The following is a 25,042-nucleotide window of genomic DNA, read 5'->3' on the forward strand; positions in this document are numbered from 1 at the left end:
ACTTGGGTTGCTTCCACCTTTTCACTAATGTGAATAATGCTGCTATGAACATGGATGTACAAGTATCTCTTTGAGACCCTACTTTTAGTTCTTAGGGTATATACCCAGAAGGAGAATTGCTAGATTATAGAGTAATTCTATTTTCTGAGAAACCACTGTGCATTTTTCCATAGTGGTTGCACCATCTTACATTCCCACTAACAGTGTGCAGGGTTCCAATTTCTCCATATCCTTGTCAACCCTTGTTATTTTCTGGGTTTTTTGATAGTAACCAACCTAATGGATGTGAGGTGGTATCTCCTTGTGATTTAGATTTTTATTTCCCTAATGACTAATGATGTTCAGCATCTTCTCATGTGCTTTTTGGCCACCTGTATATCTTCTTTGGAGAAATGTGTAGTTAAGTCCTTTGCCCATGTTTTAACTGGGTTATTTGTTTTTTGTTGAGTTATAGGAGTTCTCTATATATTCTATATATTAATCCCTTATTATACATATGACTTGCAAATATTTTCTCCCATTCTGTGGATGACCTTATCTCTCTCTTGATGCTGTCCTTTGACGCACAGAAGTTTTTAATTTTGAAGTCCAATTTATCTATTTTCTTTTGTTGCTGTGTTTTTGGTGTTATGTCCAAGAAATCATTGCCAAATTCAATGTCATGAAGATTTTCCCGTTTCCTTCTAAGACTTTTTATAGTTTTTGCTCTTAAGTTTAGGTCTTTGATCCACTTTGGGTTAATTTTTGTATATGGAATGAGGAAGGGGTCTCATTCTTTTGCATGTGGATGTCCAGTTTTCCCTCCACCATCTGATGAAAGACTGTCCTTTTTCCATTGCATGGTCTTGACACCCTTTAAAAAATTCAACTGACCGTGGACTTCCCTGGTGGCACAATGGTTAAGCATCTGCCTGCCAATGCAGGGGACACGGGTTTGAGCCCTGGTCCGGGAAGATCCCACATGCCGCGGAGCAACTAAGCCCATGTGCCACAACTACTGAGACTGCGATCTAGAGCCCGCAAGCCACAACTACTGAGCCCACGTGCCACAACTACTGAAGCCCGCACGCCTAGAGCCCATGCTCCACAACAAGAGAAGCCACCTCAATGAGAAGCCCGCGCACCGCAACTAAGAGTAGCCCCCACTCGCCACAACTAGAGAAAGCCCACGTGCAGCAACAAAGACCCAACGCAGCCAAAAAAAAAAAACAAAACAAAACAACAACTGACAGTATGTGTGAGGTTTACTTCTGGGCTGTCTAATCTATTCTGTTGATCTATATGTCCATCCTTATGCCAGTGTCACACTAAATATGTTTTGTTTTCTGTTGTTGTTTTTTTAAATCTATTTTATTTTTGGCTGCGTTGGGTCTTCGTTGCTGCGCGGGCTTTCTCTAGTTGCGGCGAGTGGGGGCTACTCTTCGTTGTGGTGCGTGGGCTTCTCAATGCGATGGCTTCTCTTGTTGCGGAGCACAGGCTCTAGGCGCGCGGGCTTAGTAGTTGTGGGGCACGGGCTTAGTTGCTCCATGGCATGTGGGACCTTCCCGGACCAGGGCTCGAACTTGTGTCCCCTGCATTGGTAGGCGGATTCTTAATCACTGCGCCGCCAGGGAAGTCCCTAAATATGTTTTATAAGTTACATTTAATCCTCACAATATTCTTTTAGAGACTTATTCTCATTTTATAATTGGGGAAACAACCTCAGAAAAATTTATTACCTGAAGGAATCACAGAATCACAGCTAGTAACTGAGAGACTAAGATTTAAACCCATCTGATTCCAAATATTGGAAATAAAATCAGTTCCTAAAAAAAAAGAAAATCCCTATGGGGAATTGAATCCAGGTAGTTAAAAGCACTGAAACTAAATTTATAACTCTGCAGAGTTGGAACTCATTAACCCATTCAACAGACTTTCTGGAGTGACTACTTATGTGAGACATTGGTTTTAGGTGCTGTAGATACAATGAGGAAACTGAGGCATGAATTAGTTGAGCAAGAAGCACCCTCAGTTTGCTACTCAAAGCCAGGATTTATTCATTGTTTCATGCTGCACCATCAGGGAAGGTAGATTTTGGTACATACTTCTCAAGCTCATTAAAAACCAGATTTTAAATACAAAAATCTGGTGCTCCCTGGGAAATTCTAATAACCTCCCTAGAGAATAACTGCATTTTCCAGTGAACCTACTATCTAAGAAAACGTCTTAGAATTTTCATTTCTGTCATTTGTAATCTGGAAATAACACTTTTTTTTGAATTTTCCATGTATAAAATTGTGTCAATTTTTGGGCATGCTTTTTCCAAACTATACTTCACCCACACACAATGCTTTTCAGAAACACTGGTTAAAAGGGCATTTAAAGTAGGTTTAAAGCCTCATTTTGAAGAAAGGGAAAAATACAGGCTTATTGGTAGAATGAGAAAAACATTGAGCCCTTACTATGCCTGGCACTATCCTAGGTCCTGGAGATACAATGTAACACAATTCCTGTCTGTAAGGAATTTCCATTCTTTTTTTTTTTTTTTTTTTTTTTTGCAATCACATTATTATTTCAGGCAAGATCATCAATCAATGCTAAAATTAGAAGGTGAAAATTTGATGAGAAACATGACATTTATGTAGTCGCCAAGCATCTCCCCCATATTCATTTTTTTTTTTTTTTTTTTTGGCCGCATCTTGTGGCATGCAGGATCTCAGTTCCCTGGTCTCAGTTCCTGGACCCGGGATCGAAACTGCGCCCCATGCAGTGGAAGCATGGAGTCTTAACCATGGACTGCCAGGGAATTCCTAGGAATTTCCATTCTTTAGGACACCAGACTTCAGCAGGTTCTGAGGCCTGTAAGATCCACTGCTAAAAAAGATCTGTACTTTAATTCAACAAATATTTAATTGTGCCAGGTGGTATTGTAGGCATTTAAGATATATCAATGAACAATGATTCCTGCCTTTATGGAGTTGACATTCTAGCAGAGGGAGTCAGATGATAAGCAATAAATATAATAAAATTACCTAGTACTAGTACCATAAGTGGTGATAAGTACTATGGAAAAAGAAAAAAGGAAAAAAAAAAAATGGGATAGTTAACTGTGCCAAGCAGACTTCGGAATTAAGTAGGGTGGTTGGGGAAGACTTCTCTGAGGTTAATTTTGAATAAAAATCTGAAGGAGTGAGGGAGCAAACCATGCATATATCTGGATGAAGAGCAATTCAGGCAGAAAGCAACAAGTGCAAAGGCCTTGAGGTGAAATTATGCTTGGCATGTTCAAGGAACAACAAGGGGTAAGATCCTGGAGGTGAATGAGTGAAGGAAAGAGTAGTAGGTGAGATCACAGAGATAATGGAGTGGGGCAGATCTTGTAGGGCATTTTGCTCTGAGTGCTATGTAAAGCCAGTGGATAGTTTTGAGCAGGGAAGTGATATAACCTTTCTGATGTGTTAACATGATGATGGCTACTGTGATGAAACTAGACTAAGTGAGGACAAGGTGGAAGCAAGAGAAAGCAGTAAGACTACTAAAATAATCCAAGCATAAAGGTGATAGTAGTGTAGGGTGGTGAGAAGCAGATGGTTTCTGTATATATTCTGAAAGTAGGGCCAATGGAACTTGCTGATTGGCTGGAGAAAAAGAGGGGTTGAGGATGACTGAGATTATTGGCCTGCATAACTCTCAACTGAAAGAAAAATGCACAACATGAGAGTTGTGAGTTTAGTTTTATACAGGGTCTTACTGAGGGAGACACATGTTCAAGAAGCACTTGAAATGTGTTCCACCAGACTACAAAATGGGGGAGGCTTATAAAGGCAAAAACCACAAGGTTACAGTTAGTTACATGAGTTCTTTATCAAGAATTATAATTGGAGCTGGCAAGAAGTAAGGGTGCTTGTTTTCGGGGGGTTTTTTTTGGCTGCACCACACGGCTTACACAATCTTAGTTCTGAACCCAGGCCCTGGCAGTGAAAGCGCCAAGTCATAATCACTGGACCGCCAGGAAATTCCCAAGGGTGCTTGTTAAATAAGGGTTGGTTGGGGTCCGAATTGGTTGCACAGTTACAAGGGGAGACCTTGAGACCATAAGGTTGCAGTGGCATGTGTTGTTCTGAATATGACCAGTGGTGTCCTTGGGTTCTGTACAGTTCAAAGAAAGTTCAAGTTCTCAGTGGGGCAGAATTGTGTCTGAGACCAGATCTTCAATGGCCTCCCAACTCCATTTTTGTATACCTGAACTGTGGTTACTCCATTATAATTTCAATTTGTCATCAACTGTAAGAATATGGTTGCCATTAACTGAGATGAGGAAGACTGTGTTGGGAGCTGGTTTTGGGGGATGGTGGTGGTTAGAATCAGAAGCTTAGTTTTCATCATGTAAGTTTAGGATGTCTACTATACATTTATGTAGCCAACTGGATATATTATTATATACCAAGTAGCTTTATTGAACTCTGTGAGAAGCACTGTCACTCTTGTCTTCACAGCAACGATATGAGGTGGATTTTTTTTTTACAAGTGAGGAAAGAGGGCTTAAGTAACTTGCCTAATGTCGCAGCTAATGAGTGGGAGAGCTGGAATACAAATACAGACACTTTGGCTTTAAAACTCGTGCTCTTGCTTAATCATTAAGTAATACTGAATCTCAGTGGATGCCTGACACATAGCAATAGACACTCGGTAGTTATTTGTTGCGTGAATGAATGGAAGAAAAAACAGTAGAGGAGGGGTGGGCTACTATCTTCAGGGTCCTCCTACACTCGTTTTCTTTCTGGGTGATCTCTGGCACCACTGCGAAGTTAGGGAAAAAGGCTAAGGAGGGGTCGGGGGGCGGCTAATGCTAGTGATCACGACTCTCGCAGGGTTTACTTTCTACCACAAAGTCCAGGTTTAGCCCAAACGCAGAAGCCCCGTTTTTAGTTCTAGCATGACCTTAGCGCACTTATTCTCCACACTAGGAATCCTACAAGCAGCCCAATTTATGCTTCAGGGAACATTAACTTTGCAATAACCTAGTTAACAGATTTACCTGGGGAAACCGAAGGAGGCAAGGAACTCGCAAGCGGAAAACTTTAGGACGCCGCCACGCAGGCGCTCCACCGCCGGGAAAGTACCCACTACGGCTGCGCGAATTGGCGGCCCCGCCCCCCCCCCCCCCCGCGTCACGTGCTGTGGGACCGCGGCGTGGCGGCGGCAGTGGCGGTAGCGACGGCAGGCCATAGGGCGGTCAGAAGGTTTCCGGTTCCGGTGTAACGTTCGGGCTCCGTCTCAGGGGCTGAAGTTTGTGAGGTGAGTAGTGGCCCCGGGCCCAGAGAGGGTATCCTCGCGTCCTAGTGACTGGGGCTAGGGTTCAATCCAAGGGGAGGACAGAGGCGGGAAGGTTCAGTGGAAAGGAAGCTGAGAAAAGAACAAGGTTCTGTGGGTGAACGGGTTGGAATGAGATTGTTGAGAGGAAAAGGGCGGGGGCGGGAAAGGGACGAGCTGAGGAGACTACCTCTGAGATGAGGAGTTGGGGTAGAACGAGGCTGGGTTGGGGGCGGGTCAGAGACGGAAGGAGCAAAAAGAGAAGAATGGGGGTTTCAGGGAGGAAATTGGACTTGTAGCAAAGGAGAGCACAGAGTAAAGAAGTCCTTCAGAAGATTAGAACCTGCTACCAGCTCATTCAGAGAGCTGAGGCAGAGGCAGAATGCTGCCTTCCTCTCCTTCCATACCATAACCACACCCCACCCCAACCCCGCCCCACGCAGTTATTGTTGAATATTTGATTAGTGACAAAGCTAGTTACCGTTTGGAACTTTTATTTTGGCCACTGGCTGTTTAGTTTGCACGTTATCTTATGGAGGAATGGGTTGAAGTTGAGTACATTTGTTCGTATGGTGCTTGGGCACACATTTCATCTGATAGAATTAGTTATGCAATAAATAGTTATTGAATGAATTAAGTGCCATATAGGAATGGCAGTCGTCCTCATTTTGTAAGATGAATGAACCCAGTCTGAGAGGAATTACTTGTCAGAAGGCTGGTAAATGCGAGAGCTCGGTGTGAGCTCTTAATTCTCTGTGGTGTCTGAATATGCTTTTGAGCAATGCACATGTTGAGATTGATAGGCTCTACTGCTATCTCATGATGGGTAAATAGAGCCACTGTATTCATATAACATGTCACTGAGGCACAAAATCTTTCACTCCTAGTTTCATGACTTTAATCTACTAGCTTCATGTGGTTATACCAAAATTAAATACACTATTTAGCAACAGTTCTTATAGAGGATAAACCTGCCAAAAATGTAGAAGATAATCAGACTGTACCTTATAGGAGAAAGGATGTCTTAAAACATCTTAACAGATTGAATCCCAGATCGGACCCTGATGTGTGGTGCTGCTGGGAGGAGGTTAGCTTGGAATTGAGGTCAGTCTAGTTTATTGACTTTTAGGCAATATGGAGAAAATCAGGGAAATAAAAATATTCTGTATGCTCATGAAGAGTTTTGAGATTTAAGTAGGAGATAAAAATGTAAACATGAATAAAATTTAAGAACTGTACTAACTTATATTAAACAACAAATTAAGATTGTTGTAGAGAGTCTTTTATGATGGTGTTTTCTCTATTAAGCTAAAAAGTAGAAGAATAAAGGTGAAAAGAGAGAGAGTACATCCAAAACGAGGGTAATCTTTTCTGAACTGAGGGATTAGTTATGACAGAGACCCTGTAGAACATGAGAGAAAAGTATCTAGGTACAGAATTCCCACTGGGATGAATATGAGTACAGAGAAATGTGATAGAACAGTCTTAAGGATTATGAGTTTTAATATAGGATGACTGACCTGGATAAGCCCTCTCTTATTTGTGTCCCTTAAAAGAAGGCCTGGGTTAAGGAATGCTTGCCCAGAAGTAGGAAGAATAGAACGGCTGGGCTCTGAGTGGGCTGTTTCAGTCTTGATTTAATGTTATATGCTTGCCAGTCCTTGTTGAATGTGACAGAATCAAAAAAGAAGCTAGGATTCATTTCTCAGACTAGGTTATTCCCAGGGTTTGTTTGTTTATTCCACAGGTTTCACTGATCCACTGATACTTACTGAGTTAGGGTTAAAAATCAAACAGAATGTAGTTCTTTCTGTTTTGAAGTATGAGTTGTAGGGAAAGTATTTGGCTTGAAATGAAGTAGAGGAACTTGCCTAGGATTGAGAATAGAGGTGGGGAAGGCATTCCTGATATACTAACTGTTGCCTGGGATCATTTTAGTCTTCTCCTGTCCTCTATCTTAACTCTTTACTGGTTTCTTTTTAGGTGCAGTATTGAATCCTATTTTGAGCTATCCTCCTTTTCCTGAAGAATGGCACTGTCTAAGAGGGAGCTGGATGAGCTGAAACCATGGATAGAGAAGACAGTGAAGAGGGTACTGGGTTTCTCAGAGCCCACAGTGGTCACAGCAGCACTGAACTGTGTGGGGAAGGGCATGGACAAGAAGAAGGCAGCTGGTATGTACCTTTCTGAAACTTCTGGCTTAACATGTAGGATGGCCCCAAATACTGCTTTGAACTTCCCCAAAATTCTGTCTGTTGGGAGTGTCTAAGAAAATGTCAGGCCACAGTTTATTTTCTCTTGCATTATAATGGAAATAGCCTAAATAATTAATACTGCTTTTTCTCTTATTTTTTATTTTTTATACTATTTGTGACATATTTTGAATCTCAGACTGATTTCCTTTGACCACTGCACTGAGTTACCTAAATTATATTTACTTAGGAAATATACTAAAGTCAGATGGGTATATTCAGATTCAGATCGACACCTAAACATATAGCAGTCTCTATAAAATACATGAAAAAAGTTGAGGGAGGCAGATTTTGTTAAGGTAGTCTCCTCCAACTGCTGTTTGGGAAAAGTTAGAGTGGTTATTCATCTTAAACTTTGATGCTCAACCTAAACAGGTTGCTCTGGCTATGCTACTTCCTATGCCAAAAAATTATAACTATTTTTATCTCATGGGGCAAGGTTATTCAGTGTAAGAGAATGTATGAGAATCCTACAAAGAACTTAAGAAAGCATTTCCCTCCCTCTTAGGGATAAAATTCCAGTGTTTGCATCTGTTGTATGCCTAGTATTGGACTAAGTACTTTTACCTTTTCAACCTTACCACCTCTTTTTCTCTTGCCAGACCATCTGAAACCTTTTCTTGATGATTCTACTCTCCGATTTGTGGACAAACTGTTTGAGGCTGTGGAGGAAGGCCGAAGCTCTAGGCATTCCAAGTCCAGCAGTGACAGGAGCAGAAAACGAGAGCTAAAGGTAGGTTACAGTTAACTATATGACGAGCTTGGAGTGTTTTGAATGGTAACAAAGTTGCTGAGCTTACCTGGCTCACACTTTAATATCCACTATTAGAATACCTAGTATTTAAGAGAGGTACTTAGACATTGAAGTAGAGGGGGTGAACATGTATTATCACCATCTTATGGTGCTGAACTACCTAAGTTCATGGGTTGAAACGTTCCAAGGAAACAGTAGGTAGCTTTGTCCTTTTTCATATACAGTTAGGAGTTTTGGTTCTCATGTTTCCCTAAGTCTCTCCCTTTTTTTTTTTTAATAAATTGATTGCTCTAAGATTTTACGCTTTGATTTACTTGAGACCTAATAGATTGCTTCAGAATGTGACGTCACTGCTACCTGAGCCATAGACCTCATTGTTGGTCCTTTAGAGATATTACTCTGCAATGGGCTTGTAGATGGGACACCTAACAGCAATTGATTTTTTCCTGTGTGTCTTGAGAGCCTACTGTTTTCCACATAGCATATTGCCAGTCATCTGGCCCCATGAGTGGGATACTTAAAGGGACCATCATTACCTCCCTTACCTCCTTCACTTTTTATCCTATAGTTGCTGATTGGTCATGGCCTCTTTCAATATTAGCAGTGTCAAGTAGCTGATCTATCTCTTTTCTCTGTCTGTCTCTTAAAAAAAAAAGTCTTTTCTGTGACTCCCATCAAACCTTCCAAAGTGCTTTTGATATCCTGGCTATCGTTTTGTTTTTCCTGAGGCACAAGAATGAATAAGCAGTGTCTGCTTGGTCCCTGGCCAGGCTGTGGAACCAAGAGAAATAGAGATTTGTGTGCTTTTTGTGTTTAGAGTTTTGTAGGGTTATCAGAGGAATGCAAGATAGTCCTTGCCTTAAAGGAATTTGCAGTTTAAGGGTTGGGGGATGGGAGGGCACAACAAAATACAGTCACAAATTATAAAATCTGAGTAGCAGTTTCATGTAAATTTTAGGGTTGACTATAGAGTTTCAGACTTTCGTTGAATTTTGTTACATTTAAGGGGGAATGCTTGATCCATAGTATACACAGATCTGTAGAGTGAAGATTATGTTTTGATAGGGCGTACTACTGTATAAGTGCTGAGGGCCTGCTGTGAATAAAGTGACTACATTGGGTGGGATTAATAAAAATGGTTTCTTGAAGGAGGTATCTAGATAGCCTTGGGATTCGGGTCCCATTTTGGTCCATTCAGTCCCCACCCCACACAATATATTATGGGAGAGTCCTTTTTCTTGAACTGTAGGAGTTCCAGGAAGCGCTCGCCCCTGGCCGAGGATATGTCCTTGCAAAACACGAGCCCTCCTAGTGAAGAGGGGATGTCACCCAAAGCCTACCACCGGTGTGTACATTTGCTTTTTCCCATTGTCCCTTCCAGTTGGCCACTCTTGGTCCTGTTAAGTTCACCTTGCAAATTAGTCAACATATTTGAGTTCCCATTGTTTGATGAGAACAAAGTGTTATTGGGGAATACTGAAAAAGAGAGAAAGCCCCTGTCCTGGAAGAGCTTAGACACTAGTTGGGAGAAAGTACGTACTAACATTGAAAGACTTAACACTTGGCAAACAGAATATCAGCAGTGTAATTTTACTTAGTATGAACCAAGCTCTTAAGCGCTAAAAGGATGTGAAACAACAGTTTGATCAGAGTGGGATGAGATTATTAATGAGAAAAACTTCCTGGAGGAGGTGAGTTTTAGGCAGGATTTGGACTGGGGGAAAAGTTAAGGGAGATCATTACAAATGTGGGCAGTAAGATTTGCAAAGACCTTGGGATGGGAACATTTATAAGAACATGGGATGAAATTTGTTTGACTGGAGTAGGAGAATAATGAAGTTGAGATGGGTGAGATGGTCCATTTGGTGGAGGGTCTAGAAGACTCTGGGAAAAGCCACAAAATGCTGATAAGGACTAGGATTATTCTTCCCTTCTCCCATGGGCAGGGATACAATTCTTCTTTCATCTTGGGTTCCCTTAGGAAGTGTTTGGTGATGACTCTGAGATCTCCAAGGAATCATCAGGAGTAAAAAAGCGACGGATACCCCGTTTTGAGGAGGTGGAAGAGGAGCCAGAAGTAATCCCTGGGCCTCCCTCAGAGAGTCCTGGCATGCTGACTAAGCTCCAGGTTAGTAATTAAGAACTGGAAGCGGTGGTTTTGAGAGTTGAAGAAGTAAGAGATGGATGGGTCCAGATTTCTCGTGACCTTAATTTGAATTAATTGTTAGCATTGGGAAAATTTTATGTCCTGCTTTATGTTTCATCATTTTTTGGTTTAACCAGGAGTATTCCAGTTGAAGGCTATTGAAATAGCATTTACTGAGCACCTATTATGTGGCAGGGAAGGTGTGTTACATACATCATTTGCCCAAATATCTACCTCACTGTGTCAGTAAGAGAATTATTGAAATGACTAGAACTCAACATGATGGCAGAGAAGAATTTCCAAATACTATAACACAGAAAAGATATAATCCACTTAAATAATTTTGAGTTCACTTTGTATGTTTTTAATAGGAATTATCTGTGCATTTAAAATGGGCACTGTTAAAAAATTTTGATACCACATAATTAGTAAATATTTCTTGTACCACTTAAAACTTGTTACAGAAGAAATAGAATATATACATATATATGGATGGGTGGGTGGATGGGTGGATTTGCATATTATATATGATATTTCTGAAAGGAAAGAAACTGATGGTGATGGTTTTTTACAGAAAATGGGGTCAAGAATTCACAGTATACCCTTTTGTACTTTTTTGCATTTTAAACTATGTAAATATACCACCTATTCAAAAAAATGTTAAAAATAAATTTTTTAAAATATCTTGAAGCGCCTTGACACAGGACTCTTTTGGAAAATTCAAGAAGAGTTATTTGATCATGTCCTCAAAGCTTATTATTCTGAACTTCTTTAGGGCAGAGGAAGGGATTTACAGAGATTAGGAAGTAAGTCTTTACATTGTTGGCTCCCGTTACCCAAACTAGGAATTCAGGGACCAATAGTGTGATTTTTTTTTTTTTTTTTAAGTGTAATAATGTTTATGGGTTCTGTCAGTTTTGCATGCATTTTTTAAATGTTCACAGTTGCCCTGTAAGGTAGGTACCATTTTTACCCCTTTTAGACACTTGGAGGTTTAGAAATTAAATACCATGTTCAAGGTCACACAAGCATTAAATGGCAGAGTTAAGATTCAAACTCAGGTTTCCCTGACTCCAGAGTCTTAATTAGCAAGCTATGTTACTATCAATACTTAACATGCCAATCCTGCCTTGGGAAGATAGGTTGAAAAATTCCAGTGCTCAGCTGTGTAGGCTTATCTTTATTACACTTTCTAGCCTGTGGTACAAGCAGAATGTGATGGGGTCATTCAAAATTTTTTGTTCTCTAAACCTGAAAGCCCTTTGAGTTTAGGAACCTGTATGAGAGAAATAAAAAAGAGATGTTAACAGTTTTTCAACTTTTTCCCCCACTGAGAGCAGATCAAACAGATGATGGAGGCAGCAACACGGCAAATCGAGGAAAGGAAAAAACAACTAAGTTTCATTAGTCCCCCTACGCCTCAGGTATTGTAACCAGATTTCTCTGAAAATAAGAATCTTTAGCACAGAATTTCTTGCCACCCACTCAAATGAGAGTCCAGAAGATGACTGCATGTTCCACCGCCAATTTACCACAGTCTACCACTCTGTCGTGGGGGGGGGGGTGCGGGGGAGATCTGTCTGCTTGTCTAATTTTTCTGATTCTGATTTCTTTTTTTCTGTCTCACAGCCAAAGACTCCTTCTTCCTCCCAACCAGAGCGACTTCCAATTGGCAACACTATTCAGCCCTCCCAGGCTGCCACTTTCATGAATGATGCCATTGAGAAGGCAAGGAAAGCAGCTGAACTACAAGCCCGCATCCAAGCCCAGCTGGCACTGAAGCCAGGGCTCATCGGCAATGCCAACATGGTGGGCCTGGCCAATCTCCATGCTATGGGCATTGCTCCCCCGTGAGTATCTGTTTCATGGAACTCGTTTCTGAAGCTTGAGAAGCAATAAATACCTTTGAATGTTATTGATCCTCTTCTTGCAAGGAACTTAAATAATTTCTTAGACAGTTTCATATTTCTTACATATACTCAATAAATACCAATTGAATTTATTCTCTTGGTTACCTTGTTGCAGAGTTTAATTATCTTCTTTTTACAATTGGTAGAACTGAAGTTAAGATTATTCCTCTAATATTGGAGCTAGGAATAGAGTCAGGTTTCCTAGTTCATAAGTCAGAACTATATCCATTAAACCACATTGAGTGAGACCAGATCTGAGAGCTCTCTACAACCGGGTAAAGGTGATAGACTTCATTTTTAGCACCTTAATTGGTTTGCCATCCCCTGTCTGACTCAAGAATTAAGGAGTAAAGGAAGATATGATTCCAACTTCTTACCATTGTAATTTATAAGTTCATTTCATCTGATTGTACTCTATACTCAACTGTCCAGTTTGATAGTTTCAATCAAGATGTTATTATTCACTGATGGGTTTATGTTCCTTAGAATTTTGTAACCTAGTTGTCTTTGTTGGGTTTTGATTTTTCCTTTTTTTTTTTTTTTTTTTTTTCATTTTATTTATTTTGGGCTGCATTGGGTCTTCGTTGCTGTGCGTGAGCTTTCTGTAGTTGTGGCGAGCGGGGGCTACTCTTCATCACGCTGTGTGGGCTTCTCATTGTGGTGGCTTTTCTTGTTGAGCATAGGCACGTGGGCTTAGCAGTTGGGCCTCGCAGACTCTAGAGCACAGGCTCAGTAGTCGTGGCGCACGGGCTTAGTTGCTCCACAGCACGTGGGATCTTCCTGGACCAGGGATTGAACCCGTGTCCCCTGCATTGGCAGGCTGATTCTTAATCACTGCGCCACCAGGGAAGTCCTGTTTTTCTGCTTGTTTTTTTTTTTTGCTTGACTTATTGTTCCAAATGGGATTTATTCCTTTGTGGGCTATTTTTCAGGAAGGTGGAGTTAAAAGATCAAACTAAACCTACACCACTGATTCTTGATGAACAAGGTCGAACTGTAGATGCAACCGGCAAGGAAATTGAGCTGACACACCGTATGCCTACTCTGAAGGCCAATATTCGGGCTGTGAAGAGGGAACAATTCAAGCAACAGCTAAAAGAAAAGCCATCAGAAGACATGGAGTCTAATACCTTTTTTGACCCCCGAGTCTCAATTGCCCCTTCCCAGCGCCAGAGACGCACTTTTAAATTCCACGACAAGGGCAAATTTGAAAAGATTGCCCAGCGATTACGGACAAAGGTATCCGGCTTAGAATATAATCAAGAATTTTGAAGAAGTTAGGAAGGTGACAAAGGAAATTGAATATAGTCCTGAAATAACCGTCAACTCAGTTTTCTGTGTTTTTGGCAATTAGATAAACAAGTAGTAAAGCAATGAGTAATTTTTAAAATACTATATTTTTTCCTGGAATACTTGATTTTTAGCTGATTTGTCTTCTCAATTACTTTCATTCTACTTAGGTAGAAATACAATTGAATTTGAAAATTCTCCACATACAACGGTCAGTGGAGGGAAACCGTTGAGAACCCTCAGGGCAACTGATGAAAGCTAGTCTGGTGTTAAAATGTATGGCAGACAGTCCACACACTTGGATAGTTTAATTGACTGTATATGTGATGACTTTTACCTTCTTGTTTTCATCCTCTCAGAATGAGGTTTTCCATAAAATTCCATTTCTGCATATTTGCTGCAGGCAGGCACTGTGGGGTAAAGGGCTAGTGATGAGGATGAAATGTATGTAAATCAACCAAGTAAAGGATAAAGTAAAGAACACCTCCTTTTTCTAAGCTTTCAGAAAGTATGAATTTGTTGCATTAGATGTAAAGAGTTCAACAAAGGAGTGTTTTAAAGTTTGGGATTCTACTACTTCCCTGTTTTCTTTGACTTCAATTTATCTTCTTGTCTTTAGGCTCAACTGGAGAAGCTGCAGGCAGAGATCTCACAGGCAGCTCGAAAAACAGGCATTCATACTTCAACTAGGCTGGCCCTCATTGCTCCTAAGAAGGAGTTGAAGGAAGGTGATATCCCTGAAATTGAGTGGTGGGACTCTTATATCATCCCCAATGGCTTTGACCTGTGAGTTTGTTGGTTAATACCTTTTAATAAGGCTAGAGTTTTAATGGGAAAGATGGTACTTGTGCATTAAGTAAAGATTTTAAATCCAAGGAAGATAGATAACCATATACAAGCTCATATATTTGTAAAGAATATGTTGTATGGGTTGTTTTAGTTTTTTGGGTTAATGTAGGAGGATTGGGCACATATAGTCTAAATAATCTATACAAATAATCTGTAAAATTTCTGCTTGCTTTGTTATACATTGTTACTTGCTTTTACCATATTTGTTTTCTTAATTACCTTCTTTTGCTACTTATAATAGGTGTTTACATTTCTTAAAGATCCAGTCCTAGAATAGAGCAAGGATTCTTAGTTGATGGGGGAGAGAATGATAAATAAAGCATGTAAGAAACATTTGGCGAGCTTCAATCATATCTGCTCCATTATTCTGATACATGGCTTTAGGAGACTGTCTCAGCCTTTCCTTATGCTTCCTTTGTCAACCACTGTCCCAGCGAATTATTGTTACTAATGAGAGAATATGGTGTCCATCAGGGGTGTTAGGGTAGGAAAAAAAGGTTGACAATGACTGGTGTAGAGAGTGCATCCAACCTTAGTGGGACCGTTCTCTCATCTTGAAAATTATATGTAATATATTACATATTATAGACATGCAAATACTTTAAAAAGTTCTAGAATGAATTATGGAGAGTGGATTTTTTCATTGTGTTTCTGAGATTCCCTCTCTCTTGGAATCATCTCTACCCACATATCCTATTTTCCCTTCTTCCTCCAATTTTAGTACAGAGGAAAATCCCAAGAGAGAAGATTATTTTGGAATCACAAATCTTGTTGAACATCCAGCCCAGCTCAACCCTCCAGGTAATGTAGAGATTACTCAATCAAAGCTCTAGAGAAGTATTAGCCAATAGAAATGTATGTGATAATGGGCATGTTCTCTATCTGGGCTGTCTATACTATAGCTGCTGTGCACACATGACTATTGAGAACTTGAAAACCAAGTTGCATTAATACAGCTGAGGGACTGAATTTTTAATTTTATTCAATTTTAATTTAAATTGAAATAGTACATGTAGCTAGTGACTACAGTATTGGACAGTGCAGCTGTAGAGCATTGAGGTCTAATCTATAGATGGCCTCACTGATGTATATTACAAATTGGGCTTTTGCCATAGTGTTGACTCCCAACTCCAGTCTAGTACACCACCACTAAACTCCTGGCCTTCTTCAATCTTCTTTTTCTTCAGCCTTTCTCTTTATCATTTTTTGTAGTGAAAGTCTGTTGGCTTAGTCAGAAGAGATGGGTTTTAGTTGTGGCTGTGAACTAGCTAAATCCCTTGGGTAGATCACTTATAATACAGAATTTCCTCATATGTAGAGATAATACTAACTGATATTCCTTCTTAAGCAATCACAGAAGATTTTAACATTTTCATCAAATTTGAGATGAATAGAGGAGGTTAGCGTTTACTCAGTTAGTAAATTTACTCAGTAAATTTGCTTGCCAGTATCTCTAATAAGTTCAGAAAAGTAGATTGAGACCCTGTGATAATAAAAGGATAATAATTATTGAATTATACTTAATCAGAATGTACTTAGCTGTCATCAGCGTGAATCATTAGAAGAAAGTGGGGCATTTTGTTTGTTTTAACAAATTGAGTAAATCTGCTTTGGGAGCTCAGAAGATTTTTTCCCAATCTCTATGACTCTTAATTATGAATTTCATAATGTTGGCCACTGGTTTTCAAATTGTATTCCATAGGCACGTTGAGGTTCAATAAGTAGGATCCAAATGGGATTCTGGATACCCACCACCTACCCCAAATCCTCACACAGAGCAGCCGGAGCAGCTCTAATTTTGTTTTCTATATTTGCCACATTTCAGTTTATAAAAGGGTTCAACTGCTTAAAGAAAAACAAGTTAGAACATTACTCATGAAAGATAAGAATGCTTTTTTTTAAATATAAATTTATTTATTTATTTATTTATTTTTGGCTGTGTTGGGTCTTCGTTTCTGTGCGAGGGCTTTCTCCAGTTGCGGCGAGTGGGGACCACTCTTAATCGCGGTGCGTGGGCCTCACTGTCGCGGCCTCTCCCATTGCAGAGCACAGGCTCCAGATGCGCAGGCTCAGTAGTTGTGGCTCACGGGCTTAGTTGCTCCGCGGCATGTGGGAATCTTCCCAGACCAGGGCTCAAACCCGTGTCCCCTGCATTGGCAGGCAGATTCCCAACCACTGCGCCACCAGGGAAGCCCCCAAAGAATGCTTTTTAAAGACATAACCATAATACCATTATCACAACCTAAAATTAACTAAAAACAAACTAGAGGTCCTTTCTTTTTCTTTTTTATTTTTAATCCTAATTGGAGTATAGTTGATTTACAGTGTTGTTAGTTTCAGGCGTACAGCAAAGTTAATCAGCTACACATATACAGATATCCACTATTTTTTAGATTATTTTCCCATATAGGCCATTACAGAGTATTGAGTAGAGTTCCCTGTGCTATACAGTAAGTAGGTCCTTATTAGTAGTGTGTATATGTCAATCCCAGTCTTCCAATTTATCCCTTCCCCCTTACCCCCTGGTAACCATAAGTCTGTTTTCTACATCCGTAACTCTGTTTCTGTTTTGTAGATAAGTTCATTTGTACCCTTTTTTCAGATTCCACATATAAGCGATATCATATATTTGTCTTTCTCTGTCTGACTCATTTCACTCATTATGACAATCTCTAGGTCAATCCATGTTGCTATAAAGTTCCTTTTAATGTGATTAATATTCACCTATATCCCTCTAATATGCTTATTACTTTGGTACATTCATTTCTCTGCCTGACAGTCGACAGTGACACACCAGTTACTCTGGGGGTATATCTGACCAAGAAGGAACAGAAGAAACTTCGAAGGCAAACAAGGAGGGAAGCACAGAAGGAGCTACAAGAGAAAGTCAGGCTAGGCCTGATGCCTCCTCCAGAACCCAAAGGTACATATCTTAGAGGCAGGGAAGAAAGGGTGACAAGTTTATCTCTGTCATTCTAGAGGAACTTTAGCATCTCTCTCTATGTGGGTACTTTTTGTTTCTCAGAATCATTCATTGGTTCTTCCTTTCCTAAATTTTCTATTGTCTTTCCTTATTGAGACAGGTCAACATAGCCATTGTAGAGGTGATTTAAGGCTTTTTTTTTTTAAAAAACTAATATTGACCACAAAACATTCCTATATTCCTGGAAGAATAATAGGCTTGAAATTCATGAAGATAGTAGTTGGCGTATTTGCATAGAGTTGTTACGTACATAATTCTTAAATGTTTGAAAAATGAAAATGCAGTTTAAAAAACCTCACTCCTGTAGTTTCCATTATCAGTTAGTAATATTTTGAGTGAGCACTGTTATGTATAGGATCTTTCACTAAATGCTATGATAAGAGTGAAAAATGCCAAAGAAATTAAGTTCCTTGTCTTTCATAAATTTTCAAACAATGTGAATAAATGCATACCAATTATTTAGATTAATTATGTGACCTCCCTCAAATGCTGAATTAATTGGATGGGCTGTCAAGGTAAGAGTATTTGGATGAAGTGAGTTTTGAGCAGAGATTTGAAATAGGTGAATGATATGAATTAGTAGAGAAGAGATTGACAGGTTATCCCAGCTGGAGTAATGACTTAGGAGATTGATTTTTATCATCTCTTCACTGCAGTGAGAATTTCAAATTTGATGCGAGTATTAGGAACAGAAGCTGTTCAAGACCCCACGAAGGTAGAAGCCCATGTCAGAGCTCAGATGGCAAAAAGACAGAAGTAAGTGCCATGGGATTGGGTGGAAACCCAGGGCAAGTACCTTTCCCAGACTCTTCTGGGGGATCCATATTTGGAGGGAGGGGAGAGTTCTCCGTTGCTCTCTCTTTCCCTCAGCCCTGCCTCTGATCTTCAATGCCTTTCTCACTTGTGGATGTCCTTCCTGTCACGACAGAGCGCATGAAGAGGCCAACGCTGCCCGAAAACTTACAGCAGAACAGAGAAAGGTCAAGAAAATTAAAAAGCTTAAAGAAGACATTTCACAGGGGGTACACATATCTGTTTATAGGTAGGTGTCCAAACTGGGCCAGCCTTTTCCTTAGAAATACCAAAACGTTTTCCAAGTGACTGAGGCAGAATCACTGGTGTAAAGCATACCTAATATCAGTTCTACTCTCTTAACGACCCTAGTGTAAATCAAGAGCTAGTAGATCTTTTTCATTGGTGAGGGTTAAAAACTTAGTCTTCTATCTCTGAGGTCTTAATGAACTAATACTAGTTCTGAAGAATGAATAAACAAATATGCTTATTCAGGCCAAGATGTGAACTAGGGATCATTCATCCTTTATGAAGCATAAAATATTATTTTTTTAGGAAGCATTAAAAGTCTTTTTCCTCAGTTAACTATATCCTTATCCTAATGTATTGCAGTAATCCTTTTATTCCCACTCCAAAATGGACTTTATTTATTTATTTATTTATTTATTTTTGATTTATTTATTTGTTTTTATTTTTGGCTGCATTGGGTCTTCGTTGCTGCGCGCGGGCTTTATCTAGTAGCGGCGAGTGGGGGCTACTCTTCATTGCGGTGCACAGGCTTCTTGTTGTGGCTTCTCTTGTTGTGGAGCACAGGCTCTAGGCACTCAGGCTCAGTAGTTGTGGCTCACGGGCTTAGTTGCTCCGTGGCATGTGGGATCTTCCCAGACCAGGGCTCGAACCCATGTCCCCTGAATTGGCAGGCGGATTCTTAACCACTGCACCACTAAGGAAGCCCTGGACTTTATATGTTGTAAATATTTTCTACCTTTTGTGTTGATTTAATGTTTTCATTTTATTCTTTTATGTCAAGTACATGTGTATCTTCTGTTTAGATGTGCTCATGTTTAGTTCTTTATTATAAAAACGGCACATTATTATAAAAGTAGTGAATGCTTACTAAGATGAAAAACATTCTAACAATACAGAAGGACATTTACTGAAAAAGTCTCCTTCCTATTCTCTGATCCCTTAGGACCACTCACTGAGGGTAACTGCCACTGACAGTTTTTCGTATATTCTTCTAGAAGTTTTTCAGGCATAGCATTGTGACTACTTTATAAGCATCTAGAGAGCAAAGAATTTGTTGGTCTTTATACTGTCAAGAACAACTAGCATATAAATATTTTTGGATGATGGTAAATATCTCTCCTTCATTCTTAGAGTAAATTTTGATTACCTGCTATTTGTTGTAAAGTGTACAGTGCTAGACTTTGAAGAAGTTTAAGACAGTAGAAATACTTCTGGATTCATCAATTTTACCTTTAAGCATTGGTATATTTGCTTACTCCAAATGCCTTTGTTTTTAGAGAGAAAACTATTTTGGATCCATTTTTATTTGCCATTCCATTCAGGCAGCTGCTGATGCTAAAATGAAAGCCATAACTAAACTTTCCCTTCTCCAGAGTTCGAAATTTGAGCAACCCAGCCAAGAAGTTCAAGATTGAGGCCAATGCTGGGCAGCTGTACCTGACAGGGGTGGTGGTACTGCACAAGGATGTCAACGTGGTAGTAGTGGAAGGGGGTGAGTCTGAAAAAATTGAGGCAACCCTAGGCCTTGAAGTGATTAACATGGTGGGAAGAAAGGAGAAAAAGATAGTATTTTAGAGCCATACCTGGGTTTAATATCTTGGGCCTCTGTTTCTGTGTTTATTGGAGTAGAAGGACCTAAGATGTGGTTCCTGGGATTGCTTCAGCTACCACATTAATGTCTGAGCATTGAATGCACTCAAACGTTCTTTCTACCCCATTGTCTTCCACAACTCTGGCAAAATTCTCCTTCTCTGTTTCTAGGCCCCAAGGCCCAGAAGAAATTTAAGCGTCTTATGCTGCATCGGATAAAGTGGGATGAACAGACATCTAACACAAAGGGAGATGGTGAATGGGGGTTAGAGGGGATTAAGTGGGAGGTGGGATGGTACTCTGTCCGTTCATCTGTTCCCTCTCTCTGACACTCTTGCAAATACCAGATAATGTTCAAGAATTTTAGACCCATTTGGACTTTAAGCATGCTAGACATTCATACAGTATTTATTATATGATCATATGTATGAGTATTAGTTATTCTCCTGCCTGTCCCTTAAGGCCTTTCTAACCAGCTGGTTTCCCTGTTAGCCCAGAATCTGGATACTGGCTACATGAGTGTATTTAGTTTGTGAAATTTCAGCAAGCTGCACATTCATATGTGCACTGTCTATATTATATGATTTTTTGATAAAAAGTTTTTTAAAGGGTTGAGAGCAAAAAATATTTTTCAGATCAAAAAAAGCTCTCTGCTTCATTCAAGAAAATAAACTTTTATTATTTTGCCCAAGTTTATCTTGTATATATATTTGACATCCTCCAGGCCATCATTCTTCCATCAATATTCATTCTTCCCTTCTTTGAAGACCTGGGTTAGCATTTAACATGTGCAGAGAACCTTACTTTCCTTAACTTTGGCCCTTTTATACTTTTCGTTCTTCCCTATTTTTGTACTTAAAGTACACTTTTTACTATAATTGACCTATATTTTATTTTGTTTCGCAAGTGTTCCTAAGATATTTTCATTCATTATATCTGTCCTCCTTCATTAGACTAAAAACTCCTTGAGAATGGACTCTTACCATTTTGGCATCTGAAGTGCTTAGGACAAGTTTTTATTGTTCTTTTATTTATCTCCTTATTCCCAATACCTGTCACAGCTCTTGACACGTAATTGGTCCTCAGTACATGTTTGTTGAATTAATTAATGTCCCTGCCTGTTTGGAGATTTCAGTCTAATTGGGGGGAAATAAAGAGTAACAGAAGACATTTGATCCCAATACATGAGAAAAGGTGATAATATTTAAAAGAATTTGGGTAGGCTTGAATACTGTTTGTTTAGAACCTAAATCTTGGTGTCTCATCTAAGTCTAGAGCAAGATTTAGCTATATTGTCTTTTCCAGATGATGAGGAATCTGATGAGGAAGCTGTGAAGAAAACCAACAAATGTGTACTAGTCTGGGAGGTAGGTGATCCTTTGTTAAACACTGAAGCAGAACTTTAGCTAATTCCTGATTGCTTATACTATGCAAATGGAGCAATATAATGGTAAAACTAAATAATGACTAATCCCTTAAGTAATTTGTATTTCTTTTTGGAATTCATTGTTAAGTATTTGGCAGCAAATCCTTCCTGATTATATTTTAGTTAAATTGATGGGTATATAGTTTATGCCATCTGGGGAAAAGTATGGAAACTGGTGGCAAGAATACAAATTCTCTATTTATTTATTTCACAGTCATGGATGTGAGACTTGGAAAGAGGGAAATGAATTGTAGAATTTTTCTTTGGATATAGTGAAAGAAGTACTAGACTTAAGAATATAAAGTTGGGAGTCTGGGCAGTATCACTTACTAGCTGTGTAACTGGGCAAGACACTTAATGTCAAAAACTGTTGCTTTGTCTATAATATGTGGATATTATTTTCTCTCCCTATTGTCAGTTTTTTTTTGAGAACCTAATTTGATTATTATGTAATGATGCTTTGCAAAATGTGACTAAATCACTCTTAAAATGGAATTTTTTTATGGTTATACAGTTCTTTCATCCCTCAAATTTTCTTAGTGAGCCACACTATTCTGAAGAATGAATGAATGAGTGAATATGCTTGTTCAGGCCAAGTTGTGAACTAAGGATCATTCACCCTTTGTGAAGTGTAAAATATCATCCTATTTCTCCAGGAAGCATTAAAAGTTTCTTTCCTCAGTAACTATATTCTTATCCTGGTGTACTGCAGTAATCCTTTTATTCCCACTCTAAAATACATTTTATACATTGTAAATATTTTCTACCTTTGTGTTGATTTAATGTTTCCATTTTATTCTTTTAGGTTGCATGCGCGTGTGTATCTTCTATTTTTTAAATGTGCTCATATTTAGTAACTAGTTCTTTATTATAGAAGTAGTACTTTGGGACTTCCCTGGCAGTCCAGCGGTAAGACTCCACACTTCTCCTGCAGGGGGCGCGGGTTCGATCCCTGGTCGGGGAACTAAGATCCCACATGCCATGTGGCACAGCCCGAAAACAAAAAAAGTAGTACTTTACTACAAAAGTAGTGAATGCTCATTAAAATAAATTCTGACAACACAGAAGAGCACTTACTGAAATAGTCCCTTCCGATTCCCTCATTTTTTAAGACCACTCTATAGGTAATTGCTACTGTTTTTCACGTATCCTTCTGTCTTACCCCAGATTCCTCCAATTTATGCATACTAAGTAGGTAATAATAACCATAATAACTGTTTCTCTGTCTCATAAGTCCCCATCTGCATATTTAATATCCCCAGGCCCCTTCATCTCTTTAAAATTCTGTTCCATTTATCTCTGAGAGTCCTCAGGAATTATTTCTCAGGTTCAGAAATAAGCCAAGTTGTGCTTTAGCCTCCTTTTGGGAATCTGATCCCTGAAAGCCTCTTGAGGTAGCACTTTGTGACTGCCATTGCAGCTGGTCCCTTTGGTGAGAATGCGGTTCCATTAAGTACTGAATCTTTCTATTGTAGTTGTCTGCAGGTTATCCCCCCTGGCTCCCATTCCTCTCTCCCCCGAACCCCTGTATTGTTCTTTGTCACTGGGCCCCAGAACCTCCTGCTTATATACACAGTCTCACTAAGTCTTGTGAAAAGAGTCCTTTTAGCCTCTAACTCCTTTCTCCTTAAATGCCCCAATCTGGAGGCCTGGTGGGAGGCAAGTTCATCCCATCTCACCCTCCCTAGTCCTTCCTGACTTACTCTTCCATCCAGGCACCAGAGCACAGAACTCCTCATCCTCCATTCAGTCCAAAAAACAAACCCATATAAAGTCATGAAAACTCAGCAAATATCCAAGGGGGTGGAGGTTAGAATTGTTTGTTTTGTTTTGTTTGTTTAATATTTATTTATTTATTTACTTATTTATTTATTTATTTAGGCTGCACCAGGTTTTAGTTGCGGCATGTGGGCTTCTTAGTTGCGGCATGCATGCGGGATCTAGTTCCCTGACCAGGGATCAAACGCGGGCCCCCTGCATTGGGAGCATGCAGTCTTACCCACGGGACCACCAGGGAAGTCCCTAGAATTGTTTTTACCATAAAATTATGTTCAGGTAGGCACATTGCTACACAGATGTTATTAGGCTTTATAAAGGAATATTATATCTGATTTAAATTAGAAGTTGCAGTGCTTTTATTAAAAATTTTGTCTCTTTCCCAGGGTACAGCCAAAGACCGGAGCTTTGGGGAGATGAAGTTCAAACAGTGCCCTACAGAGAACATGGCTCGGGAGCATTTCAAAAAGCATGGGGCTGAGCACTACTGGGACCTTGCGCTGAGTGAATCTGTGTTGGAGTCCACTGACTGAGACTACTGCAAGCCCTTGCCTCTCCCTTCTTGCCTTTGTCTCTTCAGTCCTCTCCCTTATTCTACTTCCAAACCCAGCCCTACTTGTGTGTGTGATCTCAGAACTGTGCCAGGCTGACATTGGGACAAAGGGAGAACACCTTGCTTCCTTCCCCAGACAGCCTGGTGCTGCCCTTTATTCCCCTTATGTGAATATGATTAAAGAGTTATTTTTAAAGTCGGTATGATATTTTTCACACGTTCAAAGGTATTGGAGTTTGGGCCTTCAGGTGATCTTTTCTCCAGACTTCTAGCAATTGCTGTGGAAAAAGAAAATTTTGTCATTGATATTTATGTATATATAAATGGATGAACGAATGGATGGATGATTGGATAATGGAAATTTCTGACCTCATCTTAGAGCAAGAATGATAAATACCGTTTTCCTGGAGCAGAGTGAAGAAGGAAAAGGTATTAAGTGGATAGGGGAGAGGGAATTTCCATCTCTTAACCTTCAGTGGATAGTCACGAGGTTGACAGATTACTTCTGGTCTTGGCTGAGTAGTCTTAACAGGAAATTAGTTCCTCATATGGGTGAATATATGAGAATGTGTGTCGTGGGTGAAATGGACACAGAAGGAGAGTCCAAAGAGGATGTTATGGGTCAGTTTGTAAAAGGGAATAGAATTTGGGAATTTAGCCTATTTCTTCTCTTTACTAATTAAAGAAACCAATCCTTTTCTAAAAGACAATGTGTAATTTCTTTTTCCCACCCGCCCCCAAGAATCTGACAAGATGCAGTTCTGTTTAAGCATTTAATGTTTCTGGATTGATTTTAGGAGTATTTGGGTCAGAATAAGTATCCATAGAAGTCCAAAATTCTTACCATAAATATCCTTCCATTTCATGTTGCCTGTTGAGAATGGATTGAACATAGGAGCCATTAGAGTTCCTCCCTGCTAATTGGAGTTTACTAGGAAGTAGTGTCAGAATGAATACTTGACCAGAAGTTAAAACATTCTATGTTATCAAATTAACCCCTTTAAAAAAAATGTGGGGACCTCCCTGGCAGTCCAGTGATTAAGACTCCGTGCTCCCAATGCAGGGGGCACGGTTTGGATCGTTGGCTGGGGAACTAAGATCCTGCATGCCACGTGGCATGGCCAAAAATAAATATAATTTTTAAGAATTAAAAAGTTACTGTTTCAGGCCCTAGTTAGAG

At 39.7% G+C, this 25,042-nt stretch overlaps 1 protein-coding gene across 1 annotated transcript; it reads left to right on the forward strand.

Moving 5' to 3' along the window:
• The first annotated feature begins 5,191 nt into the window (after positions 1-5,191).
• Positions 5,192-24,058, forward strand: PRPF3 (pre-mRNA processing factor 3). The gene is made up of 16 exons (XM_068540697.1): positions 5,192-5,277; positions 7,276-7,466; positions 8,147-8,277; positions 10,280-10,426; positions 11,785-11,868; positions 12,074-12,294; positions 13,287-13,593; positions 14,264-14,430; positions 15,215-15,294; positions 17,273-17,416; positions 18,133-18,232; positions 18,405-18,518; positions 19,891-20,009; positions 20,279-20,362; positions 21,413-21,474; positions 23,696-24,058. The coding sequence occupies exons 2-16, from the start codon at positions 7,322-7,324 to the stop codon at positions 23,840-23,842; spliced, it is 2,052 nt and encodes a 683-aa protein (XP_068396798.1). The 5' UTR covers positions 5,192-5,277; positions 7,276-7,321; the 3' UTR covers positions 23,843-24,058.
• The last annotated feature ends 984 nt before the right edge of the window (positions 24,059-25,042 follow it).

The sequence above is a fragment of the Eschrichtius robustus genome, chromosome 3 (genome assembly GCF_028021215.1).
Source record: "Eschrichtius robustus isolate mEscRob2 chromosome 3, mEscRob2.pri, whole genome shotgun sequence".
Lineage (NCBI taxonomy): Eukaryota > Metazoa > Chordata > Mammalia > Artiodactyla > Eschrichtiidae > Eschrichtius > Eschrichtius robustus.

Bases quoted from the DNA above. Each gene is read 5' to 3' on its own strand.
- PRPF3 (XM_068540697.1), top strand. From the start codon at position 7,322: ATGGCACTGTCTAAGAGGGAGCTGGATGAGCTGAAACCATGGATAGAG. The intron at 12,295-13,286 runs GTGAGTATCTGT...GCTATTTTTCAG, and splicing joins GCTATGGGCATTGCTCCCCC to GAAGGTGGAGTTAAAAGATC. The intron at 18,519-19,890 runs GTAGGTGTCCAA...TCCCTTCTCCAG, and splicing joins GTACACATATCTGTTTATAG to AGTTCGAAATTTGAGCAACC.